At 41.1% G+C, this 25,347-nt stretch overlaps 2 protein-coding genes across 4 annotated transcripts in view; one reads left to right on the top strand and one right to left on the bottom strand.

Annotated features, from left to right (window-relative positions):
• ARFGEF1 (ARF guanine nucleotide exchange factor 1) overlaps window positions 1-17,765 on the top strand; it is a 144,837-nt gene extending 127,072 nt beyond the window's left edge. For all 3 annotated transcript variants that reach the window (XM_081816075.1, XM_081816076.1, XM_081816077.1), the window contains 6 exons: window positions 6,765-6,897; window positions 10,522-10,661; window positions 12,160-12,328; window positions 13,571-13,709; window positions 14,719-14,836; window positions 16,289-17,765. In XM_081816075.1, coding sequence (XP_081672201.1) covers window positions 6,765-6,897; window positions 10,522-10,661; window positions 12,160-12,328; window positions 13,571-13,709; window positions 14,719-14,836; window positions 16,289-16,453 — 864 coding nt within the window. In that variant the 3' untranslated portion in view covers window positions 16,454-17,765. The remainder of the gene's footprint in view (window positions 1-6,764; window positions 6,898-10,521; window positions 10,662-12,159; window positions 12,329-13,570; window positions 13,710-14,718; window positions 14,837-16,288) is intronic.
• A 964-nt stretch (window positions 17,766-18,729) lies between these two features.
• Window positions 18,730-25,347, bottom strand: part of CSPP1 (centrosome and spindle pole associated protein 1) — a 117,397-nt gene continuing 110,779 nt past the window's right edge. The window contains exons 25-26 of the mRNA XM_081817125.1: window positions 21,997-22,135; window positions 18,730-19,591 (exon numbers count right to left, since the gene is read on the bottom strand). Of these exons, the coding sequence (XP_081673251.1) occupies window positions 19,416-19,591; window positions 21,997-22,135 (315 nt within the window). The 3' untranslated portion in view covers window positions 18,730-19,415. The remainder of the gene's footprint in view (window positions 19,592-21,996; window positions 22,136-25,347) is intronic.

Here is a 25,347-nt window from a genome sequence, read left to right as displayed (position 1 = left end):
ATATTACAGTAACAGTTCAAAGAATTTTAATATACCCTTCACCCAGTATATTTGCTTCGTAGGTCTGCCACAACAAATTACCACAAACTAAGTGGCTTTAAAACAACAGAAATATATTGTCTCCCAGTTTAGGAGGCCAAAGGCCCAAAATTAAGGCATCAGCAGGGCTGCATTTTCTCCAAAGGCCTTAGTGGAGAATCCTTCTTTGCCTTTTTCAGATTCTAGTGGCTCTTGGCAACCCTTGACTTGTACACACATCATTCTAATCTCTGCCTCCATTTTCACATGGCTGTGTAAAGTCAAATCCGTTATGTGTCAAATCTGCCTCTCCTTTTTTCTCTTTAAAGGACACTAGCCATCTCTTATGTTTGTAAGATAAGATATAAGCCACCTCATTTCAGAATCTTTAATTACATCTTTAAAGACCCTGTTTCCAAGTAACCTTCCTAAGTACCAGAGGTTCCAACTTTAATATACCTTTTTGGGGCCAGTGTTCAACCTATTGCAGTTTCTACCCTCTGGCACCCAAAAATTCATGTTCATCTTTCAGGCAAAATGTATTCATGCCATCCCAGTATTCCCAAAAGTTTCAACTCATTATAGCATCAGCAAGTCCAAAATCTGATCTAAACATCATATCAGAAGTCCCAGATCTCATCATCACAGCCATCTAGATCAGGTATGTGGTCTCTTCTGGGGACATCATCCGTCCCCATCTGTGGACCTGTAAACCGAGAAAACAAAGTACCTGTTTGTAAAATACAGTGGTGGGACAAGCATAGGATAAACATCCTCATTCCAAAAGGGAGAAATTGGAAGGAATAAAAGGGTCACTGGTCCTAAACAGGTTCAAAACCCAGCAGGGCAAATTCTATTAATTTTTAAGGTCTGAGGGGCACCTGGGTGGCTCATTCAGTTAAGCGTCTTCAGCTCAGGTCATAATCCCAGGGTCCTGGGATTGAGCCCCGCGCCTCCCCCCACTCATGCTCTCTTCTCTCTCTCTCAGTCAAATAAATAAAAATCTTTCAAAAAAAATTTTTAAGGCCTGAGGATAATTCTCTGTACCTTGATACTCTGCCCTCTGGGCCCACTGCTCCTTCCTATGCCCCTGCAGCTCTGCTCTCTAAATCATTTCTTCTTAAAGGTTAGCATGTGTTTGCAGCCATGTAGCCCATTTCCTGCCTGTAGAATCCCAGAGATCTGATAACCTTCATTCATTTTATCCTATGTCTGTCCCTTTCAGTCTAGGCTGGCTGTGTTTCTACTGGTATATCATTCTTAAAATCCCTGTGGGTCTCTCATGTATGTCAAGAGGGTTATTCATGGAACCTTTCTGGATGACTTCATCTCTCTTCCAGGCTTCTGCTAAGATGTTTGATTGGATCCATTGGATCCACACACCTAATCTCTTTCAACAAAATGTTGTCTAACTGTCCAAAGAAATGTTTTCATAACGATGAATTTTCCAATTTTGGCATCCTTTGCAGTTTATCCTTCCAAATTATCAAGTGCTAGTTCATTTTTGCTTGGTAATTCCTTCCTCAGTGTATCTCTCTAGCCTCTCATTTTTCTGTAAACACCAAGGAGAAACTGGGCCACACCTTTAACCTTTTGCTTGGAAATATCCTCAGCTAAATATCCAAGTTCATCACTTAGAAGTTCTGCTTTCCACTCAGTAGTACAACACAATTGAACCAAGTTTTCTGCTACTGTATACAAATATCACCTTACTTCCATTATCCAGTTACACGTTCCTGATTTCCTTCTGAGACCTCACCAGAAGCACTTTTAACATTCATATTTCTGTCCACATTCGATTCTATGCCCATATGTGTATTCTTTAGGGTGACAGAAGATTTCTCCATTATGCATTTCACTGCCTTCTGCATCCTCACCAGAATCTCATTTAATGGCCATGTTGCTACTAACAGTCTCTTCAAGGCAATCTAGGCTTTTTCTGTCATATGCCTCAGAACTCTTCTGGTTTCTACCATTACCCAGTTCCAAAGCCATTTCCACATTTCTAGGTATTTCTTATAGCAGCACGCCACTTCATGGTACCAAAATCTGTATCAGTCAGTGTTCTACCAGAGAAATGGAACCAGTGGGAAATATCTGTATCTATCTGTGTGTGTGTGTGTATATAATATATGTATATGCATAAATTTTTTTTTTTTAATTTGAATTTCACAGAATTGGCCATGCGATTATGGGTGCCAGTAATTTGAAATCTGTAGGGCAGGTTGGAAACTCTTAGGCAGGGGCTGTAGCTGCAGTCCACAGGTAGAATTACTTTAGGGAGACCTGAGGCCTTTCAGTTGGTCACGTGAAGTTCTGGCCATATTATTGAGGATAATCTTCTTTACTTAAAGTCGACTGGTTGTAGATGATCACCACATCTACAGAATACCTTCATAGTAACACTTGTATTTGTGTTGGAACTGAGTAACTAGATCCTATAGCCTAGCCAGGTTGACACATAAAACTACATGACACCATGTTTCACCAGATGTTATAATTTCACTACATTTGCTTTATTATTTCCTCCCTCCTTCCTTTTTCTCTCTCTGGCCCACCCCCCCACCCACAAACTTTTCAGAATTCTTTGAACGTAAATTGAAAATAAGATATCCTTTTCTTCTTAAGTTCTTTAGTGTTTTTCCATAAAAAATACAAAGCAAAAGCACTTACATAATCACAGTGCCGTTAACAAAATCAGGAAATTACCACTGAAACAGTACTATTATTTAATCTGGCCTTACTGAATTTTAAACCCAGGAGACCAGAGGTAGCATATTAGTGTCCATTGGTCAATTTATCCCCCTCACAACTTTTAAATTTCCTAAGTAATTGTCAATGGCTAAAACTTAGATTTCACAGAGAATTACTACTCTGAATTTATCTTGAGAGAACAGTCACATCTGATATATTGGGGCCACATTGCTCCATGACCCTGATCTGCAGGAGCTATCTGTTCATTATAGACTCCACCACTTATGAAACCGTCTTTCAAGTCCAGAATGAACTTGCTCTCTTTTTTGTTTTTCTTAACTTTGGCCCACCCTCTGCGTACTCTGTGGGTTTTTGTTTTTGCTACCTCTGCTGTATAGTATAGTAGTTTGTAGTGTGGGCTTTGATGCCAGACCCAAAATGAAATCCTGGCTCTGGGGCGCCTGGGTGGCTCAGTCGGTTAAGCGACTGCCTTCAGCTCAGGTCATGATCCTGGAGTCCCGGGATCGAGTCCCGCATCGGGCTCCCTGCTCAGCAGGGAGTCTGCTTCTCCCTCTGACCCTCCCCCCTCATGTGCTCTCTCTCTCTCATTCTCTCTCTCAAATAAATAAATAAAATCTTTAAAAAAAAAAGAAATCCTGGCTCTGCAGTGACTAGCTCTGTGGCCTCAGCAAGTTACCTAACCTCATGGTAGAGTGAGTTTTGTGATGGGAGTTAAGTCAGGTAATGCATTATAATGCACATAAAGTTGTTGGAACCGCATGTGCCGGGGTGAGTGATGAGAGGCTGGGCTGCTGCCGGGCTCCATAGAGGGAGGCAGCGGTGCCCCTCGGGACCAGCTCACAGTCTCCTCTGTGAGCTGCTGCCGCCACCCCTTCTTTCACCCCGCTTCCTTTTGCTTTCCCTTCTCTGTACGGCTCACAGCTTGCCAATAAACTGCAGTGTTTTCCTCGCTGAATATTTCTTGCCGTGCACTGGAGGACTACTTCTTATTTATTTTTATTTGTTTCTTTCATTAAACTTTTGTTTTAATGGGTCTCAAAATGCTGTGACAGATTTTTGGTCAAGTGTTTTCCATTAAAAAGTACTGATTTTAAAAACTAATAACTTAAAAAAACCCTAATAACTTTAAAATTGCCACACACACACACACACACACCACACAACACACACACACACACAACACACACACACAGAAGGTCCACAAAACATTCTCCTTTCCATCTGAAGGTTTTACAATGCATTGTTATCATTAACCAGTCTTTTACTATTAAACTTAAATGGCCAGTTGATACAAACATTTCTGAGACTGTTCTTCCACCACTGAATAAGACCGGGGTGTCAGGTTATTGGGGATAATACTCATTTAGCCTTCTGAGTGACCTTGCCAGCTCCAGCTGCCTTCTCGTCTGTCTCATGTCACAAACAGCAAAATGGCCCACAGAATAGTCAGAGAGGCTCTCAACGCACACAGGCTTGTCAGGAGCCATGTCAGCGATGGTGGCATCACCAGATTTCAAGAACTTAGAGCCGTCTTCCCCCTTTTTCCTGGGATGACAATCAGTCTTCTCCTTCATCTCCACAAATTTGCAAGCAGTCTGACCTGTGTGACAATCAGTGCAGGTGCATATCCAGTACTGATTTGGTGAAGGATTACTTTTTAAAAATTAAAAATAGAAATATACCCTGTTAATATAAAAAAATTTTTTTTTTGGATAGTACAGAAGAAAATAGGGTAAAAAATGCAAGTCCCAGGATGCCTGGGTGGCCCAGTCGGTTAGGTGTCTGCCTTCAGCTCAGGTCATGATTCCGGGGTCCTGGGGTCGAGCTCCACGTCAGGCTCCCAGCTCAGCAGGGAGCCTGCTTCTCCCTCTGCCTGCCTCTGTCTCTCTCTCTGACAAACAAAATCTTTAAAAAAAAAAAAAAAAAATGCAATTCCCTTTTCATACTGCCCCCTTCAGCCACAACTTATGTTTAATGTTGTGATGTTTATCCTTCCAGCTGTTTTCCATACATTTTGTATATAGTTAATATTAATTATATGTGGTTTTTGAAAAAATGAAATCTTGTTTTGAGACTAACATTTTATATTTGGAATAGCTAAGAGATGTCTCCACTTCGATACATAGAGATTGCTTTCATAGGAACGCCTCCTTTTCCAGTAAAGGGTCCTTTTTTTAAAGGGGAGGTGTGGGCATATTTCTGGTACACAGCTGTTCTAAAAAATGCAAAGATTACCAAAAAATCATCCTCATTTACATTGATTAATCAGAAAAATTGAGAAAGCAATATGCCTAACATTAAAAAAATTCCTCTGATACAAAGGAGACTTTAAATCCCCAATACTGTGACCTAGTTTTTGTGTACATTTAATTTCCTGGGGAGAAGCTTCTTAGAAATCATCAGAATGTTCAAAAGAGCCAGTGCCCCAAAAATTTAAAAACTAGTGCCTTAAAAAAAATGCTTTCCCTTACATTCAGTAGGACAATGCATTTTTTATTCTGTCAACTGATTAATTTCCCCCCTTAAAATATACTTCTTAAAGTGTACAAGTTAAAAAGAGATTTTTTTTTTATAGTTAATTTTAAACAATAAACATTCCCTTAAAGGACTTACAAATTTAGAAGTGTTGTTATATGCATTCTTCCATTTAAGTTTTTATCTAAAAGTGCATTATAGGAAGCCTGGGTGGCTCAGTCGGTTGAGTGTCTGCCTTTAGCTCAGGTCATGATTTCAGGGTCCTGGGACCAAGTCCCCCGAGTTGCCCGGGAGTCTGCTTCTCCCTCTTCCTTTGCCCCTCCCCCCTGCTCATGCTCACGTGCTCTCTCTCTCTCTCTCAAATAAATAAATAAAATCTTTAAAAAAAATTTTTTTTAACTGTATTATAGTCCATCATGGCCAAAGAAATTACCCAACTACTCTACTGGGTCTATATAATTATTATTAAAGGCCTCCTGTGTATTAAACATGAAAAATACAAAGATGAGTAAGAACAATTACAACAGTAATAATATGGCTTTAGATTCGTGTAGCACTTCACCATTTAAAAAATATTTTCACATTTGATCCTTTCAGCAATTTTTTGAATCCAGTTTGGTATATTATCCCTGTTTTATACGGAACAGCAAATGAAAAATCAAACTGTGATATTTTAAATCTAAGTTAAAATACTATTTTGATTAGCACTGTTTTGGGGAATGTAAGCCCCTGCCTTCTTTTCAGAAACCCAGGTGAGGTCGCTTCCGGCTAAGGCTGTTAGGTTACAGTTCTCCGTTCCTCTGGAAACCACGTTCTAGATTCTGTCCGGAGTATGTTGTATTGCTGTAACAAAATAAAGCTCGAATAGTAATGCCAGCTATCACATACTGTCTGGCACTGTGCTAGTGCTTTGCATTTCTTACCTTATCCTTAATAACTTACAAGGAAAGTGTTCTCTCCATTTTCAGTTCAGAAAATCTTAACACAAGAGGGTTCTATGCTTTTCCAAGGTTATACCTAATGCTGGAGCAAAAGTCTGGTGTAGTTCTCTTGGACTTGAACTTGAGCTTTTCTTCATGACACCACACTTGCAGTTAGTCACCTTCTTACTGACCTTTCCGGTCGCCAGTTCCTTTGGATGACAGAATGTCTTTCCCTAAACTCACCCCTACAAAGCTTTCTTGAGCACCGCCTACACAAAGCTTGCAGAAATGTCCCCCACCTCTGCCACATACATGTTCTGTTTAAACAGATTTCATGACAGTTCGTGGATATTGCTGACTAGCTTTTCCTCACAGTGAAGCTTAGCATTTTTATCTATTGCTTTTGGGTGCTACCAGGCCCGAAACGAATGAGGGTTAGAAAGGAAGCTTTTCTCTTAAAGACTGTCAGCGTAGGTAACTTTAAATAATTTTCTCCTTGTGTCTGTAATCACACTGCGTAGAATGTCCTTTTCATAGTGACACACGTAATTTTTTTTTCAAAAACATACTAGGAACTGTTTTCATCCTTAAGCTTTATTCGTTGTACTTACAATGAATTTTTTGTTTTATTAGGATACAATATCACAGAAATCTGTAGATATTCATGATTCTGTTCAGCCAAGATCTGCAGATAATAGACAGCAAGCACAATTGGCTGCTGTCTCTACTGTGAACGAAGAAGTCAGCAAAATTAAACATACAGCAAGTGAGTTATTTCTCCTAATAAAAATAGTGTGTTTTGTTTTGTGTAGGTAAAGGATGAAATGTTTGCTTTTACTTTTGGTATTAACAAATATGTACTGTAATTGATGGTGTGTAGTCACTTTGTTACTGTGTGTGTTCCAACTTGGACATTCACTAACACCTGTAGTACCAGCTTTTTCCACAAAGGCTTTTCGCTAATGTTTGTGTCGGACACATGAGTCTTTTCTCTCCGTTCCCTTCTGCATGTCAGCCCCATATCCTTTCTGCAAAAGTGGGGCCTGAGGGGCCTTTCTCTACAGTGCTTTCTAAGCAGGAACACCCAGCTTCCTGGGGAGCCAGCCTTCTGTACACTCAGCTGCCTCACCCCACGTCTCCTCCGCTCACCATCTTAGTTCTTTTCACAAAGAAGGGGAACCCCTTCTGTTTTTTTACAAAACTGATCCAACTTTGTTTACTGAAGGAAAATTATAACACCAAGGAAAAGCTGCCTCCTCCCTAGAAGAAAACAGGACAACTCTAATTGCTTTTATAAAATGAGGTGAAAGTCACAGAAGAAAAGTAACCATTTTAGGGGCACCTGGGTGGCTCATTTGATTGAGTGGCCAGTTCTTCCTTTCTGCTCAGGTCGTGATCCTGGGTCCTGAGATTGAGCCCTGTGTCGGGCTCTGCGCTCAGCAGGGAGTCTGCTTGAGATTCCCTATCTCCCTCTGCCCCTCCCCCTGTGTGCACACTCTCTCTCTAAAATAAATAAATAAATCTTTAAAAAATAAAAGTATTTTCAGTACATTCACAGTGTTGTGCAATCACCCTAATGATTAATGATGGTAAAGCATCTTTTCATGTGCTTATTGCCATTTGTATGTCTCTTTGGAGAAATGTCTATTCATGTCCTTTGCTCATTTTTAATTGGTTTATGCCTTTTTGTTATTGAAATGTAAGTTTGTTACACACTCTGGATACTCTACCTGTATCACATATATGATTTGCAGATACTTATATTCTGTAGTATAAATCTTACGATTTCTTTGGTAACATCATCTTATGCAGAAAGTCTTTAATTCTGATGAAATCCAATTTACCTGTTTTTTTCCTTGCTCTTGCTTTTGGTGTCATAGCTAAGAATCCATTGCCAGATTTAAGGTCATGAAGGTTTTACTTGATGTTTCCTTTTAAGAGTTTTATGCTTTTAGTCCCTACATTTTTAATTTTAATTTTTTTTTTCGGGGAATTTTTTATTAATGCTAGGTGCTTGTTCTTGAGAGAAGACAGATTTGGTATCCTACTTGAAAGGAGTTTCCAGCTTCAGTCACTGTGTTTTGCTAACTTCCTAAAAGGGAGATAGGTAGTGTTGAGTGGCTTATTTTCATTTTTGATTCCTGTTCTCTGGAGAACAGCAATGGCTTGTGCAGGAATCCATGACAGCTTTAGTCTGCACTGGAACATGCCATGAGGACAGACTAGTGAGTGACTTCTCTATCTCTCAGCCCCAAGACTGAATTTAAATATACTTAGCTTTGTAAAGGAAGGGCCAGGTCATCACACATTAGAAAGTCTTCACATGGCTAATCCAGGAGTATGTCTTTAACTGGAGCTGCTTCCCTACCACCCTGAGCTGAGGACCCATGCTTCTTTCCTTCTGTCAGACACCCTGTTCGTTCTCCCCTTGAAGTTCTTTAGGAAAAGTTCACCATGGGATTGACGACTCAGAATAGGTGGAGCTGGGGGAAGAACAGATGGCCACCATGCTCCCATGAGCTCTTTCATTAAGTGGACAGGTGATGGTTCCTCTGTTCAATGAGGCGGCCATCTGCGGTCTGACTCCTCCTCAAAGAATCATAACACGGACCTGAGTACTTCATCCTGTCTGCAGGGCAACTAGCTCATTCTCTCTGTACACTTTCAGAAAACATCACTGCCCCATCTAGCCTCGGCTCCGTACCTGCTATCCCACATAGTTCATCTTTGCTTAGCTTGGGTGAACCAGTGACATGGTCACCTAATAAACCCGGGCAGTGTCAACCAACCCGAGTTGTAAAATTTGTCCAGATAGATATTGTCCCCAAACATGCTGCTGGTCATTGCTAGTGAGTCTGAAGTTAAGATCCTTATCCTCCAAGGACACCAGAAAGCAGGGGAGGCCCAGCTTTGCCCATTCGATCAGAGTGGAGCCTCATCAGCCATACTCTCAGTTCACCCTGCTGAAAGCTCTTCCGGCCCTTAGCGGCTGATGTTAGAACTAACGAGGACACATCTTGTCAGACGTCAGCCAACTCCCAATTCTCTCTGGGAGCTCCGGCTGTGCTGCCAGGAGTCTCCTGCTCTAGGAACTGAGTTTTAGGACTGGAATGGGGGAGGGGAAGGAGCGACTGGTATGTGTCAGCTCTGACTGAGGTAGAGGGCTAGGAAAAAGACACTGAAGAGGAGACAGTTTGTGGGACTTGTGGCTTCTTTGTTTTCTTTTCTTTTTCTTTTTTCTTTTTTTTTTTTTTGACATGCGATCTAGTAGTAAGTGTTAAATACAACAGCATTTCTGAAAACTACCTGGAAAGGAGCCTTTACTAATAACCTCAGTAAGAATGAATTTATGCAAGTTGTTTTGCTACCCCTAAAGTCCCTAAAACATGAATTTAAGTTCCACAAATTGGTGCCGCAAAAGGGAATTTGTAATAAAAGCAAAAGTAGAGACTGAAGAATTGTAAGTCAGCCACTCCCCTGGGGCAGTCATCTGCCTCCTGGAAAGCTCACTGGAGAAGCTGGCCCTGACATCCCAGGATTGAGAGCTCCCTTGGAGCCGCATGTCAGCACTGCCAAGCTCTCGCAGCATCTCAGTAGTTGAGTTCTTTCTGACCTTGTGCTTCGGCATTTGGTCAGTGAAATGCAAAGTTCTTCTATGAGCATGTCCTTGTAGGCTGGTGGATTGTCAGAAACATCTTGCTGAGCAGGTTCGTTCAGGCTAGAAGACTTAGCTGTGTTTCATCTTGCCTGCACAGTGTGGAGAACATTTTGTTACTTCGAAATTCGGTTAGTTTTGTGATCATGTACTTAGCATAATCTTTTGTAGACTTCTTTGCTTATGGATGCATTTGAAAATATAGTTAGCTACAACTTCTAACCTGGATTCAAATAAAACGTGCTCTGATTAACCCACAGTATTACCGCATTTGTCAGAATTTGTGGCTGTCCCTCACTTCCTTTCTCACAGATCCAGTTCCTGTTGTTTTCTTTTGGTATATATAGGTTTTTACATTACCTATTTCAAAGGTCAAACTTGAGTTCCAGTAAATGCTATTAAAGTCTTAGCTTTTAATCCATTTGTTACATTTTATTAAAGAGTAACCTAAATCTTATTTTAGAAGTTGTAGTGGGACCTTTCTGAACATTATTTACTGCTCTAAGTCCTTGGGAATATTTTTATTTAAAAAATTAATTTTGTAAGGCTTTTCTAAAAATTGATTAAACTTTTATTGAGTAGTGCTTATGTGCAAAAGCAGTATGTTCTCAGTGTGATATGTGCAGGTAACCTTCACACATATGAATGTTTCCTTAGCATTGTAATGTCATAGATATTATAAAGGATTCAAAATAATTTTTGTTTGCATGTGCATTGGGGTGGGTTTCCTCACAGAATTTCCAGAACAAAAATTGTTTGCCGCCCTGTTGATTAAATGTGTTGTGCAGCTGGAACTCATCCAGACTATCGACAACATTGTGTTCTTCCCAGCCACAAGCAAGAAGGAAGATGCCGAAAACCTAGCTGCCGCACAGGTACGGATGTGGGGGGACAGCAGCTTTTACATTGAGGAGGAAGTTGGCTTTCACAGTCTGGACTTTAGAGCAGAGGTCACACTAGAGATTTGATTTGGGGGCTCTTCATCACAGAAATGTCATTTTAAACCATGGGACTGAATGACATGCCCTAGGCAGTAAGTGTGGACAGCTGAGAGGAGGGTTGCCGACTGAGCCCTGGGGCTTCCGTAGTTAGAGCTCCTGGTGATGAAGCGGCTGGTTAAAGAGCTCGAGAATAAGAATCCGTGAGGCAAGGGGAGAGCAAGAGACAGTGGTGTCCTGGAAGCCAAATGAAGAAAATGTTTTAAGAAGAAGGATGTGATCATCTCTGTCAAATCCTCAGTGGGTCAAGTAATATTTCATCTGAGAATCGCCCCCTAGCAATTTGGTAGACTTCAGTGACCTTGACATTGCATTTAATTGTAATGTTGAGGACAAAAGCATTATGGAAATGGGTACAAGAGAGGAATTGCAGGCAGAAAATATTGATAATTCCGTCAAGGGGAGTTTTGCTGTAAAGGGATACAGAGAAATAGGATAATCGCTGGAGGAGGATGAAGGGGTCAAGAGAAGGGTTTGCTTTGTTTTGTCTTTAAGATTGGCAGTATTGCAGCATTTTCCCTGATGAGAGAACTGAATGCAGAAGACAGGGGCAGTTGCAGAACAATCTTTTTGAAAAGTGAACGGGGACGGCATCTAGTGCCAGCTCCTGGGGGGTTGTCTTGAATGTAAGCCCTGGCCGCTCGTGCATTGTAATAGGAAAGCAGCGAAGTGTGTGGGGTGTTAACACGGGAAGGTTGGTCCATTTGCTCTTGGGAGTTTGTGGGAGGTCTCTTCTGATAGAGGGGAGAAGAAAAATCATCCACCAAATGAGGTTGGGAAGAGAGTTTTTTAGATGCTTGGAGAATTGAAAACATGAGCTAGTCATCCAGGAAAGCAGACTAGGGCAGTGCAGGATTGCTGGGCAGCACCCAGAGCCCACTGGATTTAAAACCAGTCTGTTTTCTCCAGTCGTGTTTGCTGTGTGGGTGGCGATGTGGAGTAGGCAGTTTTGCCAGCCAATTAATCTAAAAAGAGTGAGGGATTATGCAAGAGAATAATTATAACTGGAGCACATGGAGTCTAAACTGGTTAATAAGAGAAGAGAGGACCTAAGTGGCAGGGAGGAATAGTGAAGGGCTGTAGGCTCTGGCAGGGGAAGAGCTCCTGGAGTCAGGAAATAGGAGGGAATTGGAAAGATAGGAGGTGGTGCCGGATGACTAGGATGCACGAAGGAAGATTCTGGAAGTTTAATGACAAAAGATAGACCTTTCCCTATTTCCTGTTGAGGTAAAAGAGATTAAGTTCAGTTCTCTTAAAACTGATATTTGGGGGAGCATTGAATTCTAAACTTACTAAAATTTGTGACTGTGTGTGTGTGTGTGTGTGTGTGTGTGTTTGTGTGCATGCACGTGCTGTGGTGGTTTGTTTTCCAAAGAGAGATGCTGTGGACTTTGATGTTCGAGTTGATACACAGGATCAAGGAATGTACCGCTTTTTAACATCACAACAACTTTTTAAGCTACTGGACTGCTTATTAGAGTCCCATAGATTTGCAAAAGCATTTAATTCCAACAATGAACAGAGGACTGCTCTGTGGAAAGCAGGTAAGCTGCACGAGCATCACACTTTGGTGTTCACTGTTAACGGTTGTGCACCAGAGGTGTGCGTTTATCAGAATTCATTACTGTACACTTCAGGTGTATGCATTTCACTGTATGAACTTTTTACCTTAATAATAGTAGGAAGGCCTAATATAATACATATGTAATATAATGTGTAATTATAGTAAGCTGCTCGGGGCAACTTGTTTCCCACTTGTTTAATCAATCTGTTGTTCGACTGATTTGACCATTCATTTTTTCATCTTGTTCACCCAACCTGGACCTCCCTGTCGATACTGTCAGCACACTAAAAGCCGCCCTTTTTTTAATGAGAAAAAGTGTGTGAAGGTCCTAAACATGAAATCCTTGCATGTGTATTCAAATGACTTCTCCATACTTATCTGGGAGTGGCCACACCTCAGAATGGAAGTGAATGTTCTGAGGGAGGGAGGCATATTTTTGAACAAGTTGGAAAATTTAAGTATAATATAATTATATAAATATGTAAATAATTAAACTGACATCTAATTTTTTACTTAAGTAGTTATTTGGTGCGTATTAGGTAAAAAACAGTGCTGGAAGAATGAAAGGCAGCAGAATGTGAAGAAAAAAGGGGAGCTAATGTTTATTGAACATCAGACTCTGAAATAGTGTTGGGTACTTTATATTTGCATATTTTATTTAATCTAAAATGATCGTTTAACCCCTAATGAAGCCCATGGCTTGTTCCTCCTCTTTCCTTTACAACCTAACTTCTGGGAAGAGTAGTGTATATTTTTTCCCCTTTATTCAACTCAAGTTGTTGCTGCCATTCAACCAGGACTGCTCCTGCTAAAGTCACCAGGTTCCACGTTTGCATGCGCATTGGACCCTTCACAATGCTTGGACCCTTGGCCTGATGAAACCTTCTTCCTGCTGAGGGGTCTGCCCCTGTTCACCCAGGAGCCCTCCTGTAAGCTGTATGGAGCTTTCAGGTGCAGTTTCATTTGAAGAGTTCCGCTTTCCCAGGCCAACATTGTTTTGTACCTCCTATCCCCACAGCTGGAAAGGAGGGGAAATTTTCCACATAGAAATCGCCTTTAGCTGGGCCTCCCCCACGGTCTCGAGGTGTGCCTTCCCTGTGCGACTCCTTCCCTGTGGGCCACCTCAGGGCTGCTGAGGCCCTGGGTTCAGGACAGGCACAAGATGTGCCTTCACACAAGGCGGTTTTGTCTTTCTGTAACATGCAACTTCCCTTCTCCACAGGCTTCAAAGGCAAATCCAAACCTAACCTTCTGAAGCAGGAGACGAGCAGCCTTGCCTGTGGGCTGCGCATTCTCTTCCGGATGTACATGGATGAGAGCCGCGTTAGTGCCTGGGAGGAGGTCCAGCAGAGGCTTTTAAAGTAAGACTCTTGGCTCAGTGTCTGCCTTTGACCCATGTGGCTGCGTGGTACAGAGGAGGAAAGGGCCACTAGGTTTGCACTCGTGGCAGAGTCCACATCTCAGCCCTGCTGCAGGACCATGCAAACAGCTTGGGGCCCAAGGAAGAGATTGTGAAAATTAGAGAGTCTTATAGATGGACGCACTTTTGCGCAGTTGGTGGCATGAGCAAATCATGTCTGTTGTTGCCGCTGTGGGACAGGAAGAAAGTTTCCTAAAATTTAAAAGTTCAGAGTTTTTAGGCTTTTTCATGCCACAGATAATCGCATTTTTACGAACCATTAGGCTTTTTCATGCCACAGATAATCGCATTTTTACGAACCAATCATATGTGAAAGTGAAAACCTGCCTGCCTGCATTTAGTTTGAAAGAAGGTTTGATGTTTTGTTAGTGTTACTTTTTTTTTTGCATTCTTTTACTTCATGACAACTTAAGATTCTGTCCTTTAAATTTTAAACTCATGCTAAGAATGAAACATGCCATTCAGAAAGACTGCTGTCTTCTGCATTGTATTTTTGTGTATTCTCAGGGAATAGATGTTCTCAGAGACCAGTTAAGTACATTTTAGAACTTCAAGAGATGACTTAGTCCCTGTTTCCCACTTTACTGATGAGACTTTTAAGACCCAGAAGTGTCTACACCTTCACAGTGAGTGAAGACCCACCCGATTTCAGCCCCGGTTTCTTGATGCCAGGCTTGGACGTGCGCTGCCGCACAGGGGTCTGAAATTCGGGGGACCTTTTAGAAAATGCGTTTCCTGATACATTGCACTGGCTTCTTTTAACGTCCGGTTTTCTTCCTAATTTGAAAAGGACACGGTTATGTTGATACTGCAGTTAGTGTTAGCAGACAGACTGTAACCAGTTCCTGATAGTTAATAGTCCCTCCCCGCCTCGTCCCAGCGGTTTTCTCTGTGAACACCCGTAGCCGCACGTATGCAGCACATGCCAAAGTGAGCCCTTTCTGTTACAGTGTCTGCAGCGAAGCCCTAAGTTACTTCCTTACTCTGACGTCAGAGAGTCACCGGGAAGCCTGGACTAATTTACTGCTTTTGTTTCTAACTAAAGTTCTAAAGATAAGCGACAGTAGGGTAAGTATGAGATGTCTTCTCCAGCCCGGCATTTCTAGCCTGACCAGCATCAGGCTCAAGTGGGAGGCAGGGGCGCCGGCTTGCAGACCCATTGCTCGGAGGTAGATCCAGCAAAGCCCGGGCTGTGGTGCCACTTTGTCCCGGACCACGGTGGCCCGTCTCCGCATGGGCCCTCAGTCTTCTCCCTCCTCACCCTGCTTGGTTCTCTAAGCAGTGACTTTGTAGGGGAGTCAGTAAAGAAGGAATCAGTGTCCTTTGGAACACTCTGACCAAGCTGCTGGGTCCCCCATACTTTGCAATTCCCATCCTGACCTCTGAAGTCTGTCCTCCATTTTGAAAACTGTCACCCTGCCCAACCTCTGGCCCTGGACTCTGCCCCTACCGGGGTCCCAGGCCTGTGCTCCAGGCTTTAGCCATTCCTTTGGCATATTTATTGGTTCCATGTAACACAGAGGCCCTAGTGAATAGGCCATAAACTCATTTAAGAATATGAAACCAGTAGAAATGATGATAAATTAAAAATATGTAACTAAATATAAATACATAGTGCAGATTTTCAAAAATACGCATTTCCCGCTTTAAAAAATACAGCAACTTACAGCTCATATACTTGGAAACGGGTTGCCATGATCCCTGAGTTGGTTTAAAAATGTCTAGTGAGGTAGCCTGAGATTGGGGTCACAGTGGTGTACGGGGCCCCAGAGAGGCTGTGTGGTGTCACTTGCTGCCATAGAGATGTTTGTCCGAAGTCGTGCTCTAGTCCACATGCATTTCCCTCTGGGCTGGATAAAGCTTGGAGAAGTGACCTAAGGCATCAGCAGCCATGTGGCCAAAAAGGACTCCAAACCCCAGTCTCTCTGGTTCCACCGTGGGCTTTCGTGCCACCATCGGTCACACTGCTACCTAGTCCCTCATGGGGTGTGGAGAGCAGCAGAGAGAGCGATTCAGAGATTGAGGAATTCCAGCAAACACGACCACAGTACATCAGTTGAACTGTAAATGTGGGAAGTCTGATCTTTGCCTGGAGATTGCAATTTTGTATTGCACTATTAGGTAGAATTTTCCATAAAAATGAAAATTTTCTTTAACAAGATTGTTTCAATAACCCATAGCTTATAAAAACTCAGCTGTGGTTCCTGCTTGTCTTACTTTTGCTTATTATCCAGAAAAACAATGATAAATACTAAAAGTTTGTCATAAGTTTGTCAAGGAAATGGAAATGTTTTTCAAAATAAGGATAGCTAAGTGAATAATGTTTGTATTGAGTCTTTTGAATACTTCTCTTTCAGTTCCATAATCACTATAGTCCCTGCTTTATGCAGATGCCTTTCCTCTGTCTTCACTGATCAGTGCAGGCCCCAGAGTGGTTTGACGCTAAAGGCATTTGAGCTGCTGTGGTTTGGAATGCAAGCATTACTAATGGAGAAATTTATTTCCCCCCCTCCCCCCCAGTTTAAAGCTCATGCATCATTCTACTACCCTCTCTTATGTGAAATTATGCAATTTGACTTGATTCCTGAACTTCGTGCCGTTCTTAGAAGATTTTTTCTGCGAATTGGAGTAGTTTTTCAGATATCACAACCACCTGAACAGGAACTTGGAATAAACAAGCAATGATGGCAACTTGGTATTGTTCTGTTGGCGTTTACATCCCTCCGCTCTTTAAAAGGACCTTGGAGCTGAGGTTTCCTACCTGAAAAATGGTTTCTCTGAATTGCGGTGTCTGAGGGTTACTGGTAAAGATGCTTAGAACTGTAACTCAAACTTGCGCAACGCTCCAGTCCCTATTTAGTAATCTGGTGGATTCTGTTTGTCATGTTGGGCTCATGTTGAGCAGAAAGCCTGTTTCCACAGTGTCAGCTTGTGTTCATGTGTCCTTTCCCTGTCCTTGGCGGCAGGGAGAGCCCCACAGTTTTCGGCAGGTGTGGAAGTAAAACTTTACCCAAAGAACTATAGATGTAAAGATTTGAACTTCTGCAAGAAGTACAACTCAGGAGAGCTGTATTTTGAAGGATAAAATGTTTATAATTGGGGGGGTGGGGGGGAGAAGAAGAAATTATTGTTCATGGTAAAAGATATTTAGCAACTATGGTATTCTTATTCTGAAGATTTTTGCACACTCAGGCTATCTGAGATACTGGTAATCATCCTTCTGTGAAAAATGTACAGAGATGCAGGTCTGTAATATAAAAATCTTAAACATTATATAGTTCTTCCTGCACTGTTTTATTTTAATTTCTTTATTTTCTTATTCATTTGCTAAATACCTATAATATTTTGTCAAATGCACTAAACATTTGGGTTGAACTTTTTGTCTTTTTTATTTTGTGGGGGTTTTGGTTTTGCCCTTTTTGGTGGGGGGGGGAGGGGTTGGTAATTTTGAGGGTTTAACATGCCCAGAAAGCTGTTGTGGCTGACGCTTGTCATGATCAACAACAAAAAAGGTAGAAAATACTCCTACTGACCTAACTACCTGTAATATACTTCTCTTAGGGCTTCTAAAGATGAGCCATTAAAATAGAGTTGATCCTTCATGGACCGAAACTTGAATCACTGCAAAATGAATCTAGGTTGCTGTCACTTTCTTTTTCTTTTGGGTGGCGGGGCTTGATGTAGATTTTACTCTGTGTACAGAATTTAATGTTGAATATGTTAAAATAACAAATCTGGCATGGTTGGGGGAGTTAGATTTACTGGAAATGTATTCATACTGTGAATTGTGCTCTGATGGTTAAAAAAAGACAAGATTGTCAAGCATTCCGTATTAACAGTGGATGTAGAAAATTTTTTCAGATGGATAAAATGTATATGGTACAGATGTAAAGTTTTCTATGTAAAAAATTCTGTACAACTTTCTGTACAATACTGATTCTCATCTGGCATATTCTAATCAGGTTATATAGGTCAATAAAGTTTTTGGATTATTTCATCCGTGCAATCAAAACCTGTGTAATCTACAGCCCCATGTTTCATTGATCCTTTCTTTGTTAAAAGCCGAACAACTTAGGAATATTCTTGGCCAGAACTACAAATTCAGTGTTCTTCTTTTGGCATTAGGATCGTGCTTTCTCAGCCATAGGATATTCATAATTAAAATTTTGTGTATTAATAACCCAAAATAAGGCTATACTGTGTGAATGCTGAGAGAGCTGAAGTCCCTTTTGGGGCAGTTTGTCAGGGGGGCATTGTGTGTCCTAGGAGTCAGTTCAAGTTGTATGGTACGATGGCATTGAACGAAAAATGGAACATGTCAAGATAATGACTGTGTTTAAAAATAGAAGTGTGCAGTGTTTGCTCTCATACCGCTCTTAGATGAGTTACTGAACAATGCATTTATAGGTGTACCGTATTTACTACCCCCCAAGACAGCCCTGTGCAAGCCCAGCTGGACACTAGAGCTGGGAGTCACCCACCTTGGAAGATGGAAACCACCCTGACCTTGCTGATGGGTGTTTGTTTCAGATGATGGGTGTTTCAGATGAAGATATAACAGGAAAAATCTTCTTCACAGTAAAATAAACAACAGATAGGTTACAAAATTGAGTATAAAATGTATGGCTAAAATTCAAAATGGAGAAATTTCACATTTGCAGTAAACTTGTCAATCCTGTCCGTCATTAGTTCCATCAGTGGAAATGTGCAGGAAGTAGTACCTGGGGGTGTTCTCAGCCATCATAATGCTAAAGAAAGACCAAAGAATTATTTCCCAGAATTTGAATTAATCTTTCTTTACTTTTTTAAATGTGATTAAGGAGTGATTAGGAAGACTGACTCACTGATCCAAGGGTCCATGGTGATGCAGTCTCTGTCCTTGGCCCCTGATGGTCCTGTCTTCAACTTCTAAAACACCTCGTCTAGAAACCTCAATTCCAGTTAAAATAAATTGACACTGGTAATAAAAAATAATTTATTTCTATCAAGTATTTAAGTCATATAAATTAGTAAATAATGCCTTCATTTGCATAAACATAGCGGCAAAAAGATGATGTGACATTTAGTTTATGGCTCATGGGAGTAAAATCAGTTACGATTCCCCCATCATTTATACTGAGTAGCTATAAATGACATGGAAATAACTAGCACATTTGATTCATTACCTAGCAACTGAAATACAGCTACAACGAATGTATTTATTACAGGAATTATTATTTTGAATAGCGATGACTGTGGCAAATGTACATACAACAAGCGTATTCAGGTTTTACAATACTGTTAAGACACCTCTTTTATTCACCTTATCTTACTGACAAGCAGAATTTAAAATAATGCACATATGGTAATTGATTCCAAGAGTTCATTACCACCCCAATTTATGGCAAAATTGTGCAAAAATAATTCTAGGTAATCCTGTTATGTAATCATTGCCTTTTATTTATGTACATAATATATACATCATTATACATCATGGGAAAAAATACACCTTATATACAGATGAAACTTGTGTAAGTAACTTCAGGTAGGGGCCAAAAGTAGCACACTTATTAAAGGTTCTGATTTGACATTCCTTTCACCTTAAAAGGCACTGCTGGGTCCAATGCAGATTTATTTAACCGTGGGCAGTAGACAGGCCCTGCCAGTTTTAAGTGCCTGGTTTTCCAGGAACCTGCTGCTGCTCCTGGTTCAGCTGCTCAGCCATGAATTGTTGCAGCGTTTCTGAGGTGCCTGGGCGGAGCCAGGGCTCAGTTGCTACAGAGTTTGATCCATCGTCCCCCACGTGTTTCATGTCATCGGGGTCAAGCAGTGAACTCTCATCGTCTAAAGGAGGCAAGAGGAATAGGACTCAGGTAACACTGGTGGCAAAGGGTGAAATGAACACAGATCTTCCTGTAATTTAACCCATTTCAGCCCTGCAGTTCTCCATAGTATTTATGTTCTACAAAGTAGTTTTGTCCAGGCCCCGCATTTTAGAGGTAGGAAGAAAATGGTCAAGGGAATAGGTGTGACTCCATGGTACCAACACCCACAGGGATTCCAAAGATAGCAAAGTAGAGGGTGCCAAACATTAAGTTGACTGTAGAAGTGTATGCAATCTTATACAACTTTTAAATTCAGCAAAGTTTTAGAAATACCCCAAACCTGTTAACAATGCTCTAAGGAGATGAAATTCCTTCCATTCTTGCACCTAATAGTAAGAGTTTGGTGTCTACTCCATTAAAAGGTAGGTCCTTAAGTTTCATCCTTTAATTGAATGTACTCAACTTCTATCTCTGTATTTTACTTACTAGATATAATAGGAAAATCTGTCTTCCTACCCTGTGATGTCATTTTTATTTTTTTTAATTACATCTCCCGGTCTGTGAAGGATTAGCCCAGCAAAGGGATATGTGCAGTCAATTTAATAATCAATCCACATCGTACCAGAAAGCTCCTGTTTGAAAGGACAATGTTAAAAAGTTTAGAAGTTGAAAACCCGTAAGAGATTCTTCAAATGCTCTATTTTTCTCAATTTAAATATATCCCTGTTAAATATTAATTACCCTTACTGGCTCTAAAAGAAATTGAGGAATAGGTAATCCTCAGTGCAGATTTAAAGAACTGTTTTCCGGGGCGCCTGGGTGGCTCAGTCGTTAGGCGTCTGCCTTCGGCTCAGGTCATGATCCCAGGGTGCTGGGATCGAGCCCCGCATCGGGCTCCCTGCTCAGCGGGAAGCCTGCTTCTCCCTCTTCCACTCCCCCTGCTTGTGTTCCCTCTCTCGCTGTGTCTCTGTCAAATAAATAAAATAAATAAAATCTTAAAAAAAAAAAAAAACTGGGCGCCTGGGCAACTACCTTCGGCTCAGGTCATGATCCTGGAGTCCCGGGATCGAGTCCCACATCGGGCTCCCTGCTCAGCAGGGAGTCTGCTTCTCCCTCTAACCCTCCTCCCTCTCATGCTCTCTGTCTCTCATTCTCTCTCTCGCAAATAAATAAAAAAAAAAAAACTTAACTGTTTTCCCACTGGTCCCCATTTTTTCAGTATATGATGAAAAGTACTGCTCCCATCAATTTACCATATGTGCTCATATTTGATATGGAATTGCCACCAGAACATATGACACCTTGACTGCTAGAGATTGTAGTATCGTTTTAAATTAATAAAGATAATTGCTATTAGAAAATTACTGTATGTAGCTTAACAGACTAAAGGGAATTGTCCCAAAAGACCACTCTACTATTTGCCAAAACTAGTACTGAGGGGCTCACTAGCTGCCTAAGGAACCATCCTGTCTGCCTGTGCTTGCTGAGCACCCTTCAACCTGCTGGTCACCCAAGCAAGGAGAGACAGTGAAACCATAATAAAAACACTAAACCCTGGCTTCTATTTTTTTTTTAAGATTTTAGTTTTTGACAGCAAGAGAGGGAACACAAACGGGGAGAGGGAGAAACAGGCTTCCCGCCAAGCAGGGAGCCCGATGCGGGGCTCGACCCCAGGACCCTGGAATCAGTATCTGAGCCGAAGGCAGACGCTTAACCGACTGAGCCACCCAGGCGCCCCACTGGCTTCTAAAAAGAAACATTAACCTGAGGCTACTTGTTTTGTCTGTGGCATTGAAAGCCAAGCAAAAAAGCAAAAAAAAAAGTCCTTTGTAGTACTATAAATTCATAATAGATGTGTTACCTAAAGAACTCAAAAGTTGTCAAGTTAATTTCTCACTTCAGTAAGGGGAATGAGATGCTGATACTAGCCAGCATTTTCCCTGCTCAAAGCAAAGAAAGGCTGGATATATTTAATAAAAATTTCATCTGTTTAGAATCCACTCAAGGGATGCCTGGGTGGCTCAGTCGGTTAAGCGTCTGCCTGCGGCTCAGGTCACGATCCCGGGGTCCTGGGATCGAGTCCTGCATCAGGCTCCTTGCTCAGTGAGGAGCTGCTTCTCCCTCTGCCTGCCCCTCCCCCTGCTTGTGCTCGCTCTCTCTTGACAAATAAAATCTTTAAAAAAAGAATCCACTCAAAAAAGCATACCCTCTGGTAGAATCTGATGCAAAGTTGATCCCGAGTCCCAAGTTTTCCTGGATAGTGTCTATGGTTCTAGGCCTTACAACTCAAAGGGATTTCAAAATTCATTCCATCTCTCTCCAACCCACCTATCCCTGCCCCGAGCCAACAGTGAAAATTTCCCTGTAAACAGGTTTGAGTTCTTACAGATAATACTCCATTAAGCATTAAGACTGGCCATTTACCTGTATTAATCGGTTTATTCTGAAGTTCATTCAGTCTTCGCATCCGTTCCTCATTTTTCATTCTAAGCTGATCAATATTTATACTGGACACAGATTTTAGAGAGAGACCATCTGGTGGCATATTAGGATGACTGTTCTCCTACAATTAGAAAAGAGAATTTTAGAAACAATCAGTAACAAATCTGTGAACCTAAAAATATTCTTGCCCCTGATAAATGTATAGTGTGAGGAATAAAACAAATGGAAATCTGTAGCATTTATATTCTAACTCCTGGTGTTTATTCATGCAGGCTCAGATGAAGATACAGAATTTGTGATAATATTTAAATGCTGCCAGGCTGGGTGAAGGTGGGGAATTAACAGAACCCAAAAGGTAAAAAGTGAAACAACAGGGGCTAAGAATCAATTAAGCTACAGTAATCAAGACAGGGTGGTAATGGCATAAAGACAATGGAATAGAGAGTCCAGGAATAAACCCTTAATTTATGGACAAAAGGGCCAATAAAATTCACTGGGGGAAAGAAGAGCCTTTTCAATAAATGTTATTGGAACAACCCAGATTGTCCACATGCAGAAGAATGAATTTGGACCCCTACACCTCACATCAATTGCAAAAATTAGAGTGGATCACTGACCTAAATTTGAGAGCAAAACTATAAAAACCCTTAGAAGAAAACAAGTAATTTTCATGATGCTGGGTTAGGTAATGGTTTCTTGATAAGACACCAGAAGCACAAGCAATAAAAGAGAAGATTGGTTAAGTTGGACCCCATCAAGAAAGTAAGACAACACACAAAATGAGAGGAACTATAAAAATCATACATCTAATAAGGGACTTGTGTCTCGAATACATAACTTACAAATCAACAATAGACAAACTGATTAGAAAATGGGCAAAGGAGGGCGCCTGGGTGGCTCAGTTGGTTAAGCGACTGCCTTCGGCTCAGGTCATGATCCTGGAGTCCCGGGATCGAGTCCCGCATCGGGCTCTCTGCTCGGCGGAGAGTCTGCTTCTCCCTCTGACCCTCCTCCCTCTCATGCTCTCTGTCTCTCATTCTCTCTCAAATAAATAAAATCTTAAAAAAAAAAAAAAATGGGCAAAGGATTTGCATAGACGTTATCTTCGAAGATACTGAACATCATCACAGAAATGCAAATCAAACCCACAAGGAGGCACTACTTCACACTCCCTAGGATGACTATAATAACTATAATAAAAGTAACAAGTGTTGCCATGATATAGAAACTGGAACCTTCATCTATTGCTGGTGGGAGTATAAAATGGTATAGCCACTTTGGAAACCAGTCTGGCAGTTCCTCAAAATGTCAACCATAGTTACTCTATAACAATTCTATTCCTAGGTATATATGCAAGAAAAATGAAAATCATCAGAAAACTTGTACACAAAAGTAGAAACAATCCAAATGTCCATCAAGTGTTGAACAGATAAACAAAATGTGGAATACCCATTCAAAGGAGTTACTCAGCAATAAAAAGGAGGCAAGTACTGACATGCTAAAACTTGACCACATCTCATGTCTTATGTATCCAAAAAAGGCAACTACATAGAGGCAAAGTAGACGTGGTTGCTGGGGAAACAAGTTACTGCCACCTGGTAAAGCTATACATGTAATAATGCTAATAATAGCATTTGTCCTTTGTGGACTTGACAGCGCTAATGGCTCATATATATTAACTATCTCCATGTCACATATATAAGAAAACACACACAGTTTAAGAATTTGCCCAAAGTTGTCTACTCAACAAAGTACATATCTCAACAATGTCACAAGGGCTTTTTACTAGTTATACTATAAAAACATTTACACACATTCTATGAAAAGAATATGGGTTGAATATCAGCCTTCCTGTGGAATGTGACCTTGGACAGGTTATCCGACCAAAATACTAGAAGATGCCTACATAGTAGGTTTAGGTGTCCAACTCTTGGACACCTAAAGTGTCCAAGCAGACTTCGCAGTAAACGTTTTCAGTTGCTTCTTGTACCTTCTCTGAAATCCAAATATTCTGCAACAGGGAAGGAGGAAGATTAGGGCGTGGAACAAACATTGCTGAACATTCTGTGCCAGGTACTACTAGGCTTATAACCACACTAGGAGATAGGAAAATACTACCTCAAGCCAAGGTACCAGAGTTCAATGACCTGCCTAAGCTTAGGGAGCTAGGTCAGGTGGTAGAGCCTACATTTACACCTACAGTCACCTCTTTCCAGACCAAGTGCGCTTTCTTTACTGGACCATGTCAATTTATATTATTTTTATGTATTTTTAAACATTTTTTAAATTTAAATTCAATTAACAGATAATGTATTACTGGTTTCAGAGGTACAGGCCTGTGATTCACCAGTCTTACATAATACCCAGTGCTCATTACATCACGTGCCCTCCTTCATGTCCATCACCCAGTTACCCCATCCCTCCGCCCCCCTCCCCTCCAGCAACCCTCAGCACTTTGTTTCCTATGATTAAGAGTCTCTTATGGTTTGTCTCCCTCTCTGGTTTCATCTTATTTTTCTCCTCTCTTCCCCTATGATCCTCTGTTTCTTAAATTCCACATAACAGTGAGATCACATAATTGTCTTTCTCTGATTGACTTATTTCGCTTAGCATGATAGCCTCTAGTTCCATCCACATCATTGCAAATGGCAAGATTTCATTTTTTGATGGCTGCATAATATTCCATTGTATATATATACCACATCTTCTTTAGCCAATTATCTGTCAGTGGACGTCTAGGCTCTTTCCATAGTATGGCTATTGTGGACATTACTGTTATGAACACTGGGGTGCAGGTGCCCCTTTGGATCATTACACTTATATCTTTGAGATAAATACTCAGTCGTGTAATTGCTGGCTCATATGGTAGCTCTATTTTTAACTTCTTGAGGAACATCATATGGTTTTCCAGAGTGGCTGCACCAGCTTGCATTCCCACCAACAGTGCAGGAGGGTTCCCCTTTCTCCACATCCTCACCAACACCTGATGTTTCTGGACTTGTTAATTTTAGCCATTCTGACTGGTGTGAGGTGGTATCTCACTGTGGTTTTGATTTGGATTTCCCTGATGCCGAGTGATGTTGAGCATTTTTTCATGTGTCTGTTGGCTATTTGGATGTCTTCTTTGCAGAAAAGTCTGTTCATGTCTTCTGCCCATTTCTTGAGTGGATTATTTGTTCTTTGGGTATTGAGTTTGATAAGTTCTTTATTGATTTTGGATGTTAGCCCATTATCTGCTATGTCATTTGCAAATATCTTCTTCCATTCTGTTGGTTGTCTTTTGGTTTTGTCAGCTATTTCCTTTGCTGTGCAAAAGCTTTTTATCTTGATGAA

Source organism: Leptonychotes weddellii, chromosome 4, assembly GCF_054177405.1.
Source record: "Leptonychotes weddellii isolate Sample4059 chromosome 4, ASM5417740v2, whole genome shotgun sequence".
In the NCBI taxonomy this organism is placed as follows: domain Eukaryota; kingdom Metazoa; phylum Chordata; class Mammalia; order Carnivora; family Phocidae; genus Leptonychotes; species Leptonychotes weddellii.
The sequence above is the reverse complement of the archived record's forward strand: the minus strand, read 5'-3'. Positions and strand labels throughout refer to the sequence as shown.